General features: G+C 48.6%; 1 protein-coding gene across 2 annotated transcripts in view; it reads left to right on the top strand.

The window, feature by feature from the left end:
• The window catches only part of DOCK1 (dedicator of cytokinesis 1), a 546,722-nt gene that overhangs the window by 101,704 nt on the left and 425,858 nt on the right, over positions 1-19,160 (top strand). Inside the window, exons 11-16 of one of the 2 annotated variants that reach the window (XM_037804943.1) lie at positions 1,683-1,755; positions 4,833-4,912; positions 9,645-9,770; positions 12,638-12,762; positions 14,553-14,651; positions 15,621-15,693. In XM_037804943.1, coding sequence (XP_037660871.1) covers positions 1,683-1,755; positions 4,833-4,912; positions 9,645-9,770; positions 12,638-12,762; positions 14,553-14,651; positions 15,621-15,693 — 576 coding nt within the window. Of the gene's footprint in view, positions 1-1,682; positions 1,756-4,769; positions 4,913-9,644; positions 9,771-12,637; positions 12,763-14,552; positions 14,652-15,620; positions 15,694-19,160 lie in introns of both variants that reach the window. The other variant, XM_037804942.1, reaches the window with a different exon arrangement.

Genomic DNA, 19,160 nt, shown 5'->3' with positions numbered 1-19,160 from the left:
TTGGCAAGGGAGTTGGACCATCAGGGAGACCCACTCAGCTGGTGAGATGAGTCCATGTCAGAGAGACACCTGTGGGTACAACGCAAGGCCCCCACAATGGACTGGGGTGTAAAGGATCGTCTCCCACGTTCAGACCATCGTTTTCCTGGCGCGTAGCCAGTTGAGTGGGCTGTTATCTAAAAACACCGGAGGCGGATTGGACTTTGGCAATAAAATGAGGTCTTTTCAATCATTGGAAAAATGTGCTCTTGTGCACACAGCTATCGTAGCAAACAGGAAGATGCTGCGAGCTAGTGCTGCTCAGTGGACCCAAGAGTGCGTGAAGCTGGGAAGTCTTCCACCAGGCGGGGACACACATCCTAGACATTCATCTTCTTGACTGTTCATTTTGATTGTGCCAATTTATTTGAGAATCTTGGCCCTGCATCCCTGAGCACATTCGTAAGCCCTTTGCTCGGTCGGAGCCCCTGTTTCCATGCAGCGTGTGTGGGTGGTTTCTCTGGGGATGCACTGTGTGGGGCCCTGGGCTCTGCCAAGCAAACTGGGTGGGTTCTCCTGGTCCCACATCTCCCTACTTTTGTGTTTGTGTGTGTGGGGGGGCAAGAAATGAAAATTGTCTACATTTCCAATATATGATCATAATCATCAGGGAAGGTCTTGTGGAAAAGAAAGTAAACACAGTGTGTCACTTTCTCATCTTTAGTTCAGTGTGGCAGCTAGCAAAGGCAGGGTAGACAGTGCTCAGTGCCACCTGGGATTGTTCTTGGAGTTTTTGGCTCTGATTTTCATGATCAACACGAGAAAGAGTTTTGTTTAGAAGATAGAAAGTGACTTGGAATTAACTCCTGAATGCAACTGCCCCCTGGGTTATCTCTTTTATATTTTAATACTGGGTACAGTGCAAAATATGTTGGCCTTTCCTGTGATGTTAGCAAGCTGGGGCCTTCCCAGGGGATGCTTCATGAAGGCCATTTAACAGAATTGAAAGAGCTTGGGCATCAGAGAGAGGCAAGAAAGGCTGGTTTTGAGCTCGAGCTTTGCCCCTTTCTAGCTGGGTGACTTTGGGTAAGTTCCTTCATTTGTGTTTTTGAGCCTCAGTTTCCTCAGCTATGCAGTGGGTTGTTGCGAGGATTTGCTGGTAACATGTCCACTAGACACACTCCGTCGTGCTGGGCTCTTGGCAAATGGTAGCCACTTTCTTATTATTTGTTATTTGGGGGTGTGTGTGTAATAACTTATGTGAGGCTCCCAAGAGGCACTGTGTGATAGCGTGCTACCACCACTAGCAACACGTGCCTATTTAAATTTTAATTAATTAAAGCAGAAATGCAGCTCCTCCATCGTGCTTGCTACACTTCAGAAGCTGTTGTATTGAACATTTGCATCATCACAGAAAGTTCTCCCTGCTTGGCACTGCTCCAGGATGCCAATCAGATTAAAGGAAAGGAAATTATTAAATGCAACGCTGCCTTTTGAGCCCCAACCCCATTTGGGGCAGCATTTTCAAGCAACTTCATTTGTCTTTCAAATGTGGAAATAATTTAAACTTGAACATAATATGCCAACATACAGTTTATATTGTTGTTTGCCAGGAGACATTCTCATGTTCCTTTATTTATTTGTTTTTTTCTATGATTCCAGCATTTAAGCAAAAACAATCTCTCTTCTTTTCTTGTCCCCAGTGATGGATGTAACAGATATAATAAATGGAAAAGTAGATGATGAAGATAAACAACATTTCATTCCCTTTCAGCCGTAAGTATGGAGCAGTCACAGTACATAACCAGATATAATGTGGAAAATGTATGTTTGTAATAATTATCTTCATAATTAAGTTTATAAATTAAGCATAAATGGGGACTGATTATTTTATAATAATGAAAAACCTCTTTAGTCACTGCTAGAGCACATGCAAGTTTTTGTAGCCTTAAGAATCCTGGGCTGAAGTTTCTTTCGGTCCTGGTTGTGGAAGCTCTCTCTGATCCTTAAATTGCCTCATCACGTAGGGATGTGCGGAATTACAATTCTGCTATGAGTGTGAATGTTTCTTAACCTAATCGATTTATTCTGGTAGCTATTCGCATTTTCAAAATACTATGCTTTGGAATTCATCGCAGGAGGTGGTTGTTTTTAAAATAGGAAACCAAACATCATGATGATGAATTCTTTTGAAAAGTGAGAAATAATACTGTAAAGCAAACACTCCGGCTGCTCATTTTTCTGGCTCGGTTTTTGCTTCGAGTGGCCCATTTCCAGACCTGTCATTATTTAGGCTTTGTCTAGCTCTGACCTGAAGTGACATCTTTAGAGAGGTGCAGAAGCTTGGAAAAAACTCAGGGGAGATTCATTAAATGGCACCTCTGATTTGGAGGTAGAACCTGGGGGAGGGCTGAAGGAATTGGTGTTAGTTCCCTGAGGTTTAAAATAAGAGAGCACCCAGCTAACAGGCACTGGCCGTTTCAGGGGCACTTCTGCACCTTGGAGAGAGGTGGAGAGAAAGAAAGAGGAGTTAAAATGGTGTTGGTTAATCCTAGAGACAGCTTCCTCCTGGGGATGTGAGAACTCAGACAAGTAAAGGACATGGCGAGTCCGAATGACCTGACAGGGTGATCGCAGTTCTGTCTGTTCTCCGCAGTTTTGTTTTTACTTCGGTAATTTGCCTCTTGAAACAAATTTTTGTTTTAGAAATTTTTTGTTGCTTTCAGTTGATGGCTGAGGGGGTTTGGGAGGCTGGAGATGCTGGGTGGGTGGTTGAAGGAGCTCTGTCCTGTGGGCAAGTGCGGTGAAACCTGCCTCCTATTACCCTATGTCCCCTCACCTGATGGCCCCCCACTCAACCTGGGGCAGAGTGCCTCTAGCCTGTCTGGTCAGAGAGCAAAAAGGAGGCTTTTTCTAGAGCTCAGCAGAAGACTTCACAGTCTTCTTGCGGCAGGAATAACAGCTCAAAGTCGAGGTTGAGTTAAGTGTATCGACTGGAGGCAAAGATCCTTTGTGGCTTAAATGCGTTAGAATTACTGCACTGCCCAGTGTGGTGACCACTTGTGGCTATTTAAATTTAAATTAATTGAAATTAAAATTAAATTGAAAAATTGAGCTCCTCAATCACCCTAGTCACAGCTCACCTGTTTGGTAGCCACATGGGGTCAGTGGCCACCATGCTGGAGAGTATGTAGCCACAGGACATTCCTTCATTGCTAAAAGTTCTGTAGGACAGAACTGCTTTGGAATAACAGGCAGTGAAGAGAGTTAGAAAGGACGCACTGTACTGCAGGATCTAGAATTTCCTCCATAAACAAGGGGATTATCTTTGAACACGAACAGACATTGTGGTAATAAATAAAATACACCTTTATAAAATTATAATATGAACTTGCTTTGTTTGCCCATGAGAAATAAGGCAGCCCCATGCTGTTTTGAATGTGATTTTATATATTAGACCCCAGGGTTTCTTAACCCAAATGTACTACTAAGTTGAAATTACCTGTTGCTTGTTAATGTCTTCTGGGAAAACTAAAAAAAAAAAAAAAGAAGTTTGGTTATTGTTTGTAAAGTTAGGAGGTTAGTGTTTTGCTAGTGTTCATGGGGAAATGCTATGAGCTATTTGAAATTGCCTGCGTATTTCTACCATCTTTGTCTATCTTGTAGGGAAATGTCCAGTTTGCAAAATATTATTGCACATTCAACTCTGTAATTTGTGGTTCCTTGCCCCTTAAAGGGAGACCAATATACAGATTAATATTTACAGAGTTAGCAACAAAAGAGCAGCATGATTTTAATAGCAAAATAAGCAATGAAACCAGTTCTTTGGGAAATGCTATGCTAATGAACCCATCTTTTGCTCCATTAAAACTGATTTATGATCTCCACAGGATAGGTTTTAGGGAAGGAAGCACAGTGTACATTTCTCCATCTCTTTCTCTTGTCTTCTAACTTGGTGAAGTAAATTAAAACCGCCCTCATCTCCTTTGAGCTCCCTGAAATGATGACTAATACTGACCTTGTCTCTAGAGTTGATTTTAAGTGTTACTTACACTTTATTTTCTTGCTCATTTCACATTGTGCTTTGCTGCGCTATGTGGTATTTCTGTTTTCACATGTTGTCTTGTCTGTTTTCATCCACTTGGTCCTAATGTGCACCTGTCAAAGCCTCTGGTCGCTGGGACCTGAAAGCTTTCCATTCTTAAACGTTGCAGTTTCACTTTCCAGACATAGTAGGCATATGCACGGAAGACGGCCACTCTCACATTTATCCAGTTGAGGTTATATTGAGCACTCAGTCTGATGGCACAGACTAGAGGCCAAGGGCCTTGCGAGAAGTTAGGCTGGGGGGCCTTTTTATTTTGCCTGGATTGGCTTTTCCCCTCAAACCACCTGCCCCTTGACCCAGGCTAGGGTCAGGAATCCTTGAACTTGGAGACCTGGGCTTAAACGTTCCTTGGGATTACCTGCCCTTCAACCACGTTCCTTCTAGACACGTCCCTCTTTGTCCCTGTCTGGTAGGAACAGAGCAGAGGCTGGGGGTGGAGTGTGTATTTCCTGGGGAAAGGGGCAACCTTGTTTGCTTTACTCCTCTCGCGTGGTTCAGCATTTTCCTGACCGATGCTCTCCCCTGTCTCTTTTGTTGCCTATCCTGTCCTTTGTCGTGCGTTGACTCACGATGGCTCTGTTGCACGCGGTGACGATGGTCTCTCGGGCTCCCTCGTCACCGTGACCTCTGGGTCTCGGGGCCCCTCTGTCTCCCGTGGTGTTGGCCGTCCCGTGCCCTCCAGGCTCGCGTTGGACGACGCCACCCGACACAAGCCGCTGAACATGTCATCCCGTTTCTCACCCAGGGTGGCAGGGGAGAATGACTTCCTTCAGACTGTGATAAACAAAGTGATCACTGCTAAAGAAGTCAACCACAAGGGCCAGGGTGAGTATTCTGGGTTTTGCTTCCGTCCACGTTCGTTTGTAGTAACTAGTGGCAGTGCCGTCTGGTTTATGTGTTGTGTGTTTTATTTGATGCTGACAATGCCGATGACACACGCCGTGGTGATAGTTGTTCCTGATACGGTGCATGAGGGTTTTCTTTCAGTCACCTTTGTGAGTGTTTCAGAGAAAACCAGCGTCCTGGATGGGATGGGGAGCTGGAGCAGGATATAATTAAATGTTTGCAAAGAGGCCAGAGCTGATGAGCTTGGAGGCTTACTCATCCCTTTGGCTCACTCATTCTTCTCTGGATGTCTCCTCTTGCCCTAACCATTAAAAAAAAAACACTTGGAATGCCACCTTCTCAGGACAGTTGTAACTGTCCACAGGCCTTCATTTCACCCTGCAACTGAGAGAAACATGGCGCCCTTAGTCATAACCCACCTTGATACGTGCTGTTTTGTTCTTTATCCCCAGCCATGGTGTGTGCTGATCACTGCCCCTGTTTTTCTGAGGCTCCCCGCTCCATCCCTCTGAGAAAGTGGCTTCATTTGTGCAGATTGTGGTTCCCCTTCATTTCTGTTATTGAAGTGATTTGTCCTGACCCACTCCCCGACTCGCACTCATCATTTTTAATCCCATGCTGACAAGTTTCCGAGCAGCTGACCTTCTGTTGGCAGAGGCAATGAATCAATCACCCTGGGGCTGGTGACAGTTGGCACTCGGGGCTGGCCAGGACGGCTGCCAGGAAACAGCTGTTCCCGTGGCCAAGTCACCTTCAGGACTCGGTGTCTGACTTGGTTCTTAGCATGCTGGGGAAACCCACGTCTCACTCCTTGACTTGGTAAAGATGTGCCCCAATCCCAAAGAGCTCAGGTGAATGGACCCGTGTCTCTGCCTCGTTATCGTATGTCTCCAGAAGTTTAAAAATCAATGGTCTTGACTCATTTCCCATTAGTCTAAAGGAGAGTGTGAATTGAGTCTGAAAAATGTTCTGGAAGAATGAGCTGCTCCTGGGGGCTTTGCAGGGATGTGCAGCTTTCCTTTGGTGTGAAATCCCTTTATTTAGTCTTCCTTCTCCTACCTCCTCCCTGGCAAACAACAGCAAAACAAAAACCCAACCCAAAGCCGTACATGAAATGTGGTCTTTTCTGACAGGGCAATTTTCATCTGACCCAGGACCCATCTCATAAATTAACAACCCTCCCAGTCTGCACTTTAATTGAAAACCACAGGGAGATCCCATTAGAGCTGTTTAGGTTGGAGGGATTCCCTGGCTGGGGCTGTTCAGGAAGCCCTGGGGCACTCCTGATGGAGCTCCAGTTTTTCTTGCAGTTGTCAGCATTTTGATAAACTTTTATTACGAACAGTCACACAGGAAAATTGGAGAGCGGTGTCAAGCCAGCAGGAAATTACCAAGAAAGAGCATCCGAAACCCACCCCTGCCGCTCTTCAAAGTGTTGTAGCTCAGGTCGATGGGCTGCCACCACGGGGCCCATTTCCAGACCTCCCGGGAGGTTGGGGCCGTGGGCTGTTTTCAGGTCACAGGTAAAATCGAGGGACAAGAACATTAATAGGTTTTTCAAGGGCACCCCAGGTGCCTTCCTGAACCAAAGCGCCCTTGGCAGACTTAATGGCTCAACTTGACCTTGAAAGGGCATGAACGCTCCTCCAGGGCCTCCTTCCGGGCAGAATCCGGTTCATTCCCTGGAGAGCTGGGCCCAGTAAGGCAGAGCAGAATTCGTGCTCAGTTGGCGGAGCTTTGCCCAGCGGCCCCCCTGACTTTTTCACCAGTGCTGACCCAGGCTTGACCTGATGTTTGGCTTGCCCTGCAGGCCTCAGTCAAGGTCACGGGGTGAAAGCCACAGTGCCTCAATATTTCTCATCACGAAGAACCAGTGAGTCTTTCCCAAGCTCAGCTCGAGGCCTTGGCCTATTTTTGGTTTATGTCAATATGTTTCCCTGTCACAATTGGCTGTCTTTTATATTTATTTAGCTCAAATTATTCTGAACCCCAAACCCAGAAATGCTGGTGTTTTATGTGGACAGTGAATTCTTGAGCTCCCTTAGACATCTGCTCCTATTGTTTGAGCTAGAGCCTATGCTAATTTCTTTTGTTTTTAGTGATTTTGGTTAAGCAAAAGTCAAACCCAAACTCATTTTGGTCTTTGGTTAAAATTGGCCTCATTTTCTTCAGTGAGGAAAGAGTTTAACACTCAACTTGATCAGGAAAATTTCATCTCCATGTTTAAATTGTGTTGTAACAAATTGAATTGCATCACAAAGATGCCACTTTATGAACTAAGAGATTTGAGCCAGCTGGGTTTTGTGAGAAGGAACATGTGTTTGAGGTATGGGATTTTTCTGGGCATTCTGAAACATGTCATCCTCCTTTCCTTACCTCCCCATATCCTGCCACTTTTGCAGTTTGAGTCTTTCTGCACCATTCATCCCTCCGGGAGGTTTGGGGAGTCCCACGTTGTGGGACTTGAGAGCCCTTGAGCTGTACCCTTGTTTCCCCAGGGAGGACCAGCTCCTTGTTGACTTCAGTCAAATCCACCTTGCTCTTCGGCGGGTGTCTTCTCAGCATGGTCTGCTCTCCTGGATGGCAGAGCTGTGGGTGAGGGGCAGGAACCGTCTGGCCCCTTGAGGGTCCATCTGCTCACCTGTCTCTAGAGCCCTGTGCTGGGCATGCGGCTTGTTGAGCAGAGTGTGGCTGCAGTTTCATGCCTCCTCGCCTTTCTTAGCCAGCTTCCTTGTGCAGTGCACAACCTGAGCAATGGTGCATGTGCCCTGTGTGGATGCTGCCCTCTGACATCTTTTGGAGGAACCTCCTTCTCTTGGCTATGCTTCCCTCCTTCCTCTTCAATCTCTCCCTTCTGCCATCTGGAATTTCTTATCTTAAGAAGAAAAGAGAAGAAAGAGAAAAGGGAAAAAACAGAGGAAACCCCCATCCCCCCAAAAAAAAAGAAAACCCCAAAAAACCCTGAACAAGACATCTCTCCATATGTGGACTTTGTCTCTGTCCTCTTGGGATTTCCCGGTAGCCTTGCTTACCTTGCGCTCTCTAATCTTCATCTTCGGTTCCTCACTTCTCCTTCTCCCATCTAGCCTCGGCCCCTCCTGTTGGACTGGGCCTGCTCTTGCTGAGGTCCTTGGTGACACTCTAGTTGCCCAGCCCTGGGGCGCTGTTGGCCGGTGGGCGCCACCCCTTATGGTTTCCCCTGGATTCCTGTCTCCTTGGCTTCTGTTTCCCTGTGGGCTCTAGATGTCAGGAATTCTCCATGCACAGCTCTGGGCCCTCTGCTTTCCCTCCCTGCTCTGTGCTCCGGCCCTTCTTGACATCCGCTCTGACATGCAGGGTCCCTGGCTAGGGGAGAGGCTCCGTGGCACCCGCTGTTGGTCACGACTGCACTGCCCCACTCGGGTGGCCCCTCCTTCCACCCACTTCCTCCAGTTCTGCGACTTCCTCACGGTGCTCTCTGCCCCTCACCACCAGTTAGCTGAAGTCCCCCAGTATTCTCCTGGGCTCCCGCAGTGGTCTCCCCCCAGAATCCTCACTTCCTGTCCATTCCCATCCTGCTCCCGGAGTATCAGCGGTTGGGACCACGTTACTCATCTACTGGACGCCCCGTAGGGCTTTCCTCTGTTCTTCCAGCGGGTCAAAGTCCTTGCCAGGCCCAACGGACCCTGCAGGGTTGGGCCCCCCCAGCTGCCCGGCCTCGTCTCCTCTCTCTGCCGGGCGCCTCGCTGGTCCCCGCCACCCTGGGCCTGGCCTGGAGTCCGTCCCTGAGCATGGCCCCTCCTGCAGGGCTCAGCTCCAGTGTCCCTTCCGCAGAGGAGCCTTTGTGACCCCCAGACCCCAGTTTTGGAGATTAGCCCTCCAGTGTTCTGAACTTTGGAGAACACTCTGTGGTTGCCCATTTCTCTCTTGATCTTGTGAAAAGTACCTGCTTTATTCCCTTTTCCTGTTACCTACTGCTGGGTTGCTGCCCAGGACTGTTTTAAACCACGTGCAATTCTCCACCAGGTTCGCGGGTATGGCGAGCACGGGGTGCTCACTCTCAGGTCACGCACACTGGCAGGTCGGCTGTATCCCCACCAAGGTGTCCTGCACACCTGGGTTTAGAGCATTGAAAGTCTTCATTTTCCCTCTTGGAGAAATGAACCGAGTAGTGGCTTGGCATTTTCTCTTCCTTTGCTGAGCTCTTGTGAAATGGAGGGACGGGGACCCTGGCCGAGGCTGGCGGCATGGGCTGTGCTGCTGGTGGCCCCCACAGCTCAGCCGCCCACCTGCCGCTGCTGCTGCTTAGCAACTTGAGGCTCTCCTGGGTTAGTGAAGCTGAGAGTTTCCCTCCTGAGTCCTCCTTTGCTGTCATCCTTCCTGGGAGAACTGAAAATGACAGTCTTCTCAAGCCACTCCCGGAAACATGCTACCTTCTGATTCATCCTAAATGCATATCGACTCAAAAGAGGCATTGGTCCTCGGCAGACGTTGCACACGCCGTTCTTATGCCCGTCACCTGCCCGTTACGCATCTTCAGAGCAGGCTTTGCATCGCGGGTAACTGGATGCCTGTAACTCCCCCACCCATGTGGCTCTCGCTAGTCCCACTTTCTCGTGCACCCGTTTTCTCCCAAGACGTTGACTTCTGAGTTAAAAGTTGCTCATTCATTGAAGCATCTTCTAGAAATGTGTAAGATAAATCATGATTCACGCATCTGTTGTTTTTCTAGGTTTGTGGGTAACATTGAAATTACTGCCTGGAGATATCCATCAGATTAGAAAAGAGTTTCCTCATTTAGTGGACAGGACCACAGCCGTGGCTCGGAAGATGGGGTTTCCGGAGATAATCATGCCTGGTAAGTCCTGACTCCCTCCGTGGTGTTGGTGGAGCCGGTGTTAGTGCAGGGAGTGTAGCTGCCCACAAGGAAGGACGTGTGGACAATCCCGTGTGGACGCTTGGCAAGGAGCTGGGTGGGTGTGTTTACGGCTCACCCGTGGAGGTCAGGATCTGTGGTCACAGAGAAGGTGAGGGCTCAGGATCTGGGATGTGATAACCAACTCCTGGCAGTGTAGCCATGTGGACAAGCGTGGACTGGAAACCCAGCCCTGAGGAATGGGTTTCTATCGCCTGCTGATGTAATTGTCCTCATCACCATAAGCGAACCCTTGGCCATCCCATGTCTGGTTCTGGCCCTTAACTGGGCTGCCTGGGATTTGTCTCCTGTGCAACAGAATCAGGGAAAATGGAACAATCAGTGCTTAAGTGTACGATGGCCTGGCTTTCCAGAGTGAGTGCATTTGGTTGGGTAATACCCAGACATCTAATACAGGATGTGAGGAATTCTGATAGGGCAAGGGTCAGGTGGGAAGTCTTGCAAAATTCACTCTTATGCCCTGGAGAATGGATTGATTGTGACAGTAGGTGCATTAGAGGACGTTGCTGATGCCTTCACAGTAACTTGTGTTCGTAACGGCGTCCCTGGGCCACTCATGTGATCCTGTGATATCATTTGAAGCACCCAGCGCCAGTTTAAAATTAAGGGGAATCAATTTAGTTCAATACATTTTATTGTATTCTAGTCTTTGAAAAGTGGCTTCCTGTGTAGGTTTGGGCTCCATGTCTTTTTGACCGTGGTCTGCACCTCTGATGCTGGTGAGGGAAGGATGCGGGTCCTGGGGTCTGCCCGACCGTGCTTTGGGCCGCTCCTGTGCTGCTCACTAGCTCAGTGGCCTTGGCCAAGTTAAGGCATCTCTAAGCTGCCGGTTCCCTACCTGGAGAAGGGGAATAATAATAATTCCCACCTCGCAGGCTTCTGGGAGCTAGGATACAGTAGGGTACAAGCCACAGAAAACAACAAGGCTGACTCAAATAGCTGAAATCTGAAGGGCATTTATTGGCACAAGAAACCGAGGAGCAGAGTCAGAGAAAGCATTTTGAGCCCCTGGGCCACAGGCTCTGCTTCTCCACAGCTCCCTCTGCGGAGCCACCTCCTTTGGGTGTTGACGTCATCTGCTGGGTGACAGAGGGACCTACTAGCTCCCATCTTCTCTCTCCACCCCCAAACCACGATGCCCTGAAGACAGCCGGCCTGCCTCCTGGTATTTCCTAACGACGAGCTGAGTCTTCCCAGTTACACCACTCGGGTCTTGCATGGTCGCTGGACAGTGGCAGAACGGGGTGGTGGCATGTGCTCGCTGACCACCGGTGCCTCTGTGGGGCTGGTCCCTCCAACTCCAAGGGTTGTGCGAGGGAGATGTGGTTGCTCAGCAAACACCGGGATAGAAACTGACCAAAGGGAGGACGGAGGAGCAGAGTGTGAGCTGCCCAGCACCTTGCCCAGGTAGGGTGATGGGAAGGGTTGGACAGGATGATGCCTGGCAACAGTGACCTCCTGCCACCTGCCCAGGTAGTATTCCTTTTCAGTGTTGCAGGACCCATCATAGACTTTAAGTGTAATAAACCGGTAACGGGACTCTGTGGTAACATTAATTTCTTACGTTTATGAACTTCTTCTCAGTTTCCAAATAACATTCATATTAGTAATCTGATTTGATACCCATGAGATCGTGGGAGTCTTGTTAATATTTATCCTTTTTATATCTGTAATACTTTTTGGTTTGCAAATAATGCCTGCATTAATAAACTCACTTGATTCGACATAAGTATCTTGGAAGCTGACAAAGCAATGCCAAACTAATTCCCATCAAGATTATGCCAGAACCTAAAGTCACATGGCTAATGAGCAGCGAAAAAGGGGCCAAGCCACCCCACTTCCGGCAATTTCCTGTGGCTTCCTTTTATGGGGCTCAGCTGTATCAGCTATATGCTCACAGGGAGACGGGGCTGCTCAGGGTACTCACTGAGTTATTTTATCTTTTGACTTATTTTAGTGCAGCTTAGGAATATGTTCTTTCTACTACTCTTGTTTTTCAGGGTTGCTGTGGGTCATTGAATACTATTAAATTGAAATGAAAGGCATCTAAAAATGGGTTAGCCTGAAAATAATGGCAGACATATTTAGAAAAAAGCTACTATTCTCCTGTGGCATTTAACACATTTTGAAACACTGGACCATACATTGCTTGCACATGTAAAGTCTATATGAAGCAAATTAATTTGGACCAATTAGCAAAAACCTGTTTGCATTTGGATTTGCAATGCAAATTTAGAGATTAGGATGGAGTCATCCATGGCATGTGTTTATCTCAGTGGCTTTGGGAAGTCCTGTGTTCAAGCCCGGGACACTCCTGGTTTATGCTGATAGTGCTTCCTTCCTAACCGGTAGTCTCAAAAAGTAAGTCTAAACGTCTGAAACAAGCTCACGATGGATTCATGGGAGCTGCCTGAGCAGCTGTCTCATTCTTGGGGGACGTGTGCTAAGTGTGGGGGTTTCCACCATGGTGGTGACAGATCACCACTGACCACCGGCAGCCCCCGTACCTCTCTGGGACTTGGAGGTGGACGTGTCCTCGGTCACTGAGGAACCAAACAGATAATTAGGAACCTTGAAATTTTCCCTCTTTCCAGCAAGTCTTGACAAGATGTTGAAAATTGCTTTTCTCATGCTTTTAAATTCAGAGGCTGTTTTGTAGAAAATATTTCATAAGCATCTAATACAGCATTATAATATTCAGCTAGGATAGACAGCATATTCATTTTGTAAAATTCACTGTTGAATGATGAATAATGAATTGGTTTTAAAGGTATCACTTTTCCCCCCAGGTGATGTTCGAAATGATATTTATGTGACATTAGTTCAAGGAGATTTTGATAAAGGAAGCAAAACAACAGCAAAGAATGTGGAAGTGACTGTGTCTGTTTACGATGAAGACGGAAAGCGATTGGAGGTATTTCTTGTTGCAAAGTTTAATTAATCTCTAGTGTCGAAGTTTTATTTTGTGAGTGTGCACTTGGCTCTGCTACAGAATATGAAAAGACATAGATAAGCGTTGGCTCGCTCTTCTTTCTCTGTTAGAATTGCCCTCTAAGGCCCAGCATCCACTGGGTCCTAGCAGCCAGCCTGTCTTGGGAGTCCTGTGGTCTTGACTGGCTTTTGTGTCCAGCTCTTTCACAGGGTCTCACTTTCAGGTATAAACCCAAGGCTCAAGGGTCTAGCAGTCACCCTTGCTGCTTTTCTTTACTTCTGGTCATTTATATGGTCTTTTTTGATGATGATGATGATGACGATGATATATGGTCTTTTTTGATGATGATGATGATGGTGATGATGGTGGTGGTGATGGTGATGATGATGTTGGTGATGATGATCGTGATGATGGTGATGATATGTTGGTGGTGGTGGTAATGATGGTGATGGTGCTGATGATGGTGATGATGGTGATGATGGTGATGATGATGGTGATGATGATATGGTGATGATGGTGTTGATGGTGATGATGATGGTGATGATGATGGTGTTGGTGATGATGGTGATGGTGATGGTGGTGATGGTGGTGATGATGGTGATGATGGTGGTGGTGATGGTGTTGATGATGGTGATGATGGTGATGGTGGTGGTGGTGATGCTGGTGATGATGATGGTGATGAAGATGATGATGGTGATGGTGATGGTGATGATGATGATGGATGATTTCCAGGGTCTCCTTTAATAATGATGATGATGGTAATAAAATAATAACAATAAACATTCACTGGGCCTTACTCTGTGCCAGGCGCTCTGCCAGGCACTTGGCCTGATTCCTTCATTCATCCTTACCAGAGCACTAGATGTGCAGCCACCATTATTGTCACATTTGAGAGATGAGGAAACTGGGGCCTGGAGAAATCAGTCAGCTTGGTCAGGGTCACGGAGCTAGTGCAAGGAGATCCTGCAGTTTGGATCTGGGCACCTGCCCACTCGAGTCCATGCTCTGAGCTCATGTTCTTCTGGGTGGCAGATAACCCAGCCCTGCTGCTTCTGTGGTCACTGCAGCTGGTGCGCTCTGGCCCTGGAGGACTCATGATCCTGGGAAGTGCTCAGGGGAGGTGGCCTCCTCTGATGACCAGAGGCAGACTGGAGCTGTGTCCCTGCGAGGCACCCCCCTGGAGCAGGGCTGGAGGGCTGGCTCCCCGGGCCCAGGTGGGTGGGAGTGATGACCTACGGCTGTGCTGAGAGGCACGTGGCACCCATTCTCTCGGTTGTCCCTCGTCCAGGGTCGCTAGTGGCCCTGTCTCTCTGGAAATGTCGGCATTGCTGCCCCTCTGCTGGATTTTACGTCTGGCTCCCACTGGAGTTGAGTGAACAGCCTGGATGTCTGGGGAAGAGGAAGGGGAGTGTCGCCACCTCCCTTTTGGTCCACAGTCCTTTATTCCAGACCTACTGAACAAATGAGACAGCTTTCTGCCGACCCTGAGGTTAAAGTAGTTAGGGGTGAGGGTGTGAGGGACAGAAAACAGTTGTCATTCCCGTATCTCACAGGCATCACGACTGTGGATGTCTGAGCTCAGGGCTGTGCTGGCCCCTGGCTGCAGATAGATCTGTCTTTTCACCACTCAGGGCACGTTCCATTTGCGATGCATTTTAGTGCATTCCTGGAGTGCTCCGCTGTCTTCTGACTTACCCAGCGGGGGTGGGAGGGTGTATGCCATGTCACGCTCTGTGAGGTCTTACTTGGAGTCTTTGTGCCTTCTTTTCAAGCATGTGATTTTCCCGGGTGCTGGGGATGAAGCGATTTCAGAGTACAAGTCCGTGATTTACTACCAAGTCAAGCAGCCTCGCTGGTTTGAAACTGTTAAGGTATTATTGACATGGTCGTTTTATCACATGCGGTAATTACGAAATGCCCATCTGTAACCCCTGGAAGTGCCCACCCCCCTCAGCCTGGGACCTGCTCACCGATGGGAACCTCGAGTGGGCAGAGCAGCTCTGCCAGCGAAGTCCTTCAAGGTTGCTAAGGAACCATGCTGGCACTCCTTGGAATACATTTACTCTCATCTCCTTTTCGATGTAAAAATAGGACTTACATGGAGACAAATGACAGAGTCTTGTAAAGACAGCTACTGTCTTTGTCTCTTCTGATCTGTTTTATGTGTGGCATGCTGTCGTTACACCAAAAGGAAAAAAATAGAGATGACAGTGCATGGAGGTTATTGCCGGGAGACAGACCCTGCTCCTTTTGCGTTGGCACGTTGCATATTTTAATGCAGCTCACTCACGTCTCCAAGGCAGCCCCTCCGCAGTCAACACTGGCCCACACACCAAAGACCTGAAGATGTGAAAACCAGGCGAGGGGCTGGTGTTGGAATACAGATGCTAGCTGTAAGAGTCAGGGACAATATTTGCTTAGAGGCAGCATGCATTAAGTCTTGTTTCTTTTACTGTAATGTCAAAACAAGAAAGCTTTCTTGCGTATGCAGCTGCTGGCCGGTCATCGCAACTGTGGGGGAATGCAGACACGTCCATGTTGGGGCTAAAAACGAAAATGGCAACTTTTAAAAATAGAGTTGTAACCCTGAGGATCAGAATGACTTCAAAAATTTCAGCTGCCTTGCAGTGTTGGTTTGGCATCTTGTACAATATCATCCTGTTTAAATTAAAAAAGAAAAAGTCTTGTCTTTAGAAAAACTAGATAGGGGATTATATTTTCACCACTGCAGTGTAGAAGTGTTTACAGATGTACACAATGTTTCCAGTTGCATTGAACTGATAATGCTAGAAGATACTGGTAAAGGTGCTTCACCGTCTTCTTTTCCCCCATTCTGTGAGGTGGCCATCCCCATCGAAGACGTTAACCGCAGTCACCTTCGGTTCACCTTCCGGCACAGATCTTCTCAGGACTGTGAGTAATCAAACGCTTCATTACCACGTGTTTTCTTCAAGGGAGACCTACTGGGAGCGCCAAATGGGCTCTACCAGTTCTGAGTTTGTTCTGGAACTTGGCTATCCTAACGCAGTGAGGTCTCGACAGTTTAGCTTGTTTCCCACTTTATCATCCTGTTCCTGAAAAAATGTCACAGCCTCTTTTTTCATTGATCTTATCTCAGCAGATCCTAATTTTGTCCTTGCTTTCCCGACTAGATGCTACTGTCATCTTCTGTTCTTTCTTTTGGAGTCTCCTCTTCCGTCCATCAGAAAGTCAAGGAAATATAAGAGATCTATTTTGGAAATAGGCTCTTAGTGCCCTGTGTATTGGAATTGAAGAGTCCTGCGTGGCTGTGCAGGCCAGTGGGTGGGGGGCCTGGGTGCCAGCCCGAATGTGTGGATGGAGGGTGGGGGTCGGGGAGCTGGTTCACCCAAGTGGTCTAGAGCAGTGTAGGGTCTGTTGTAGGGGTGGGCTGTGGGGGTGGAAGGAGGGGCCGGAACCAACCTGGGGCGTCTTTCCATCCCTGGTTCTGTCTCCATGGTTTAGGCAGAGCAGGGTCCAAATGGGTTGGGCTTCAGGTTGAGTGGGGGAAGCCGGGTCGGGAAGGCTGCTCGGAGCAGGTGAGCTTGGAAGGCTGCTCCCCTCCTCCACCCCCTACCCACCCCCCTCACTGCCACCCACTGGCTGTTTAGTTTCCTGGTTGCTAGAACAAACACCATCCAATGGGTTGGCTCAACAGCAGGGATTTATTGACTCATGGCTTCCTGACCTCTTCCCGGGGTCAGGATCTTCTGGCTGGCTGCCCATCTTTGGGGTTCCTTGGCTTTTCCGTCACATGGCAGTGCATGGAGCGGCATCTTTCTTTTCTGAGTTCTGTTGACTTCCAGCTCCTGGCTGACCCCCGTGGGTTCTCTCTCTGACCAATTTCCTTTACTTATGAGGACTTCAGCCACAGTGGATGAGGGTGCACTCTCCTTCAGTTTGGGCGCAGTTAACTAACGACATCTTCAACGGTTCTGTTTACAAATGGTTCACCCTCACAGGACCGGGGTTGGGACCTGAGCTTGCCTTTTGTGAGGGGCGTGATTGAATCCCCAACACCGGCCTCAGGGAAACCAGGCCAAACCCAGGCCCACCAGGCAGTGGGGCGGCGTCTGCTGATTATACATCACTCCTTGACGGCTGAAGCTACTGGGCAGTGATAGTGACTTCACAACTCCTGACCAGCACTCCCTGTGCTGTTCCTATGTACCAGCACAAACACTGCACTGCATTGCTTTCTTTGGTGCCCACAGTGGTCATTGGCATGGCGGCATTGTCACTTCTCCCACTTCTCAGAGGAGGAAACCGGTCACAGAGAGCCCAAGTCAGTGCGAGGGCTGCGTGTCACACTCCCACACCTTCAGGGCCTGGTGAGGCCACTGCCCTCTTAGTACCTGTTGTGGGCACCAAAAGCGGCTGGGGGATTCTGCTCTTGCAGGACTTAGCTTTGAGTTGCGGGAGGTTGGCCTGCAAGGACCAGCTAGAGAAAGGCAGCTTGGTGGTGGTGTGTGAATAAGGCAGAGGTACAGGGTCAGCACAGTGGACTTGGGTGGGGTTGGGGAGGCTTTGGGGCAGGTGTGTCCTCAGCCAAGTTGTGGAGGTGGTTGTGGGCTCGGTGCTTTGCACAGCAGTGGGGAGGGGCTAGACTACAGCATGGCCAAGCGGACGGCCGGGGGTCCTCAGAAGCAGCAGAGCCATTTGTGCAGGGGTCCTGGGAGGGATGGGTGTGTAGGGGCAGGGCAGCCCACCAAGGGGTCCCACTCGAGGGGGATTCTTGGGCAAGAGAGATGTGAAGAGAGTTAGATATCCCATTTTGGGAGAGAAGAGACTGGAAAATCTCAGAGAAGCTAAGGGAGAGAGGAACTTGGGCACAGTTGCTTGCTCAGGAGAAGCAGCAGTCTGAAGGGAACTGCAAACCGGGGGTGTCCCCAGATACCTTGGGCAAGGAGAACCCCAGACTGGGAAGAGGCTGAGTCTGTGTCCTGGGTCTGTGGAGGAGCCATGGCAGAGAGGGGCAAATTTGGGAACTGGTGCTAAGTCTGGTTTTAGCCAGTGGTGGTGGTGAGGGCATGCTATTGGGGATGATGGTGGTTTAGAAACTTCCAGAAGCAGAGGCAGAGCTTTCTGGGAATGGATGGACAGTGGCCTGACCCTCTCGAGAAAGTGGGAAGCCAAGCTGGAGAGTGGGTGGAGGGGAACTCTGAGTGTGCAAGGAGAAAAGAAGGGTGAGGACGTATTTCTAGAATTCACAGAGGACTTGTCTCAAAATCACGCTTTCTGATTTTTAACAAACTCATTTTCTCTAATTAATAAATTACACCAGGGCATAGGGATATCTTGTGTAGCATTTTCATTTTCAAAATCCTTGTTTTTCTTGTCAGTTTTAAGTACTCATTGCAGACAAGATGCTATCACCCAACATACCGAGATGCATTTGCATAATTAATGACATCTCCAGGACCAGACCTTGTGGGGTTTGGAGAACATGTGGCGCATCACAAGTGCGTTGCTAACGAAATTGCGGCTTGGCAGCTCCTGGAATGATGGTGGTCGTCAGGGGCTCTCCAGCTGGCCCTGTCTGCAGATACTCTGTGTTAGAAACCGGCGTAGGAAACACGCTGAAAGAACCAAGGCCACGATGGCTGCCTGCTAGCCAAATGGGTGCTGCCGTCCACCGTAAAGGGGGGCCCACAAAGGGAAACAAGTGATGGGATTTCTAAGGACAGGATCTGTCATCAGAATTGGGAAGTGCTGGTGCTGATGTGACTGTCTAACCTCTTTCCAGCAACTTGTTGGCAATTCCAGATGCATCCCGTCATTTTTCACATGAGCACGAGCAGATGTATGACTCCCGGGTCCGGTGGCCGGGAGCTGACTTGTCCTTGCTGGAGACGGGCTTAGCCGGGGTCAGCTGCAGGCGATGGCCGTCCTGCCCGCTGCTGTGGTTTCCAGGGGCCTGTGAGTCCCTTGGGATGAAAGCCGGCCCCCTTGTGATGGCTGTTAGAGAGCATGTAAAAAAAAGCAGCCTATTCCATTGGAGCGGAGGTGCGGAACGCTAATAAAAGGTGGAAGCCGTCTGTGGGCAGGACCTATATGTGTCTTTCCAAATCATGCTGCTTTAAGGAGGAATGGTTTAATTTTTCAAGTCAGGCTAGACTTACTAGGATCTGTTCCTTCTCTTTTGAACATTAAGATATTTTGTTTTCTGGTTAGTTTTTAGATTCCCAGGGAGATGCATATTTTACTTCTATCCCTTCCTTTATTTTTGGTTGTCGGTTGATTGTTCATTTGTCCAGTTAGCCAGGGTTTATTGAGCTCCTGCTATGTGTTGGACACTGATGGGCACCAGGGATACACAAATCAATAATTCACGTTATCTCATGCAAACATTTTGAACCCCT

The sequence above is a fragment of the Choloepus didactylus genome, chromosome 15, assembly GCF_015220235.1.
Source record: "Choloepus didactylus isolate mChoDid1 chromosome 15, mChoDid1.pri, whole genome shotgun sequence".
In the NCBI taxonomy this organism is placed as follows: Eukaryota; Metazoa; Chordata; class Mammalia; order Pilosa; family Megalonychidae; genus Choloepus; species Choloepus didactylus.
Note: the sequence above shows the minus strand (reverse complement) of the source record. Positions and strands in the feature narration are given on the sequence as shown.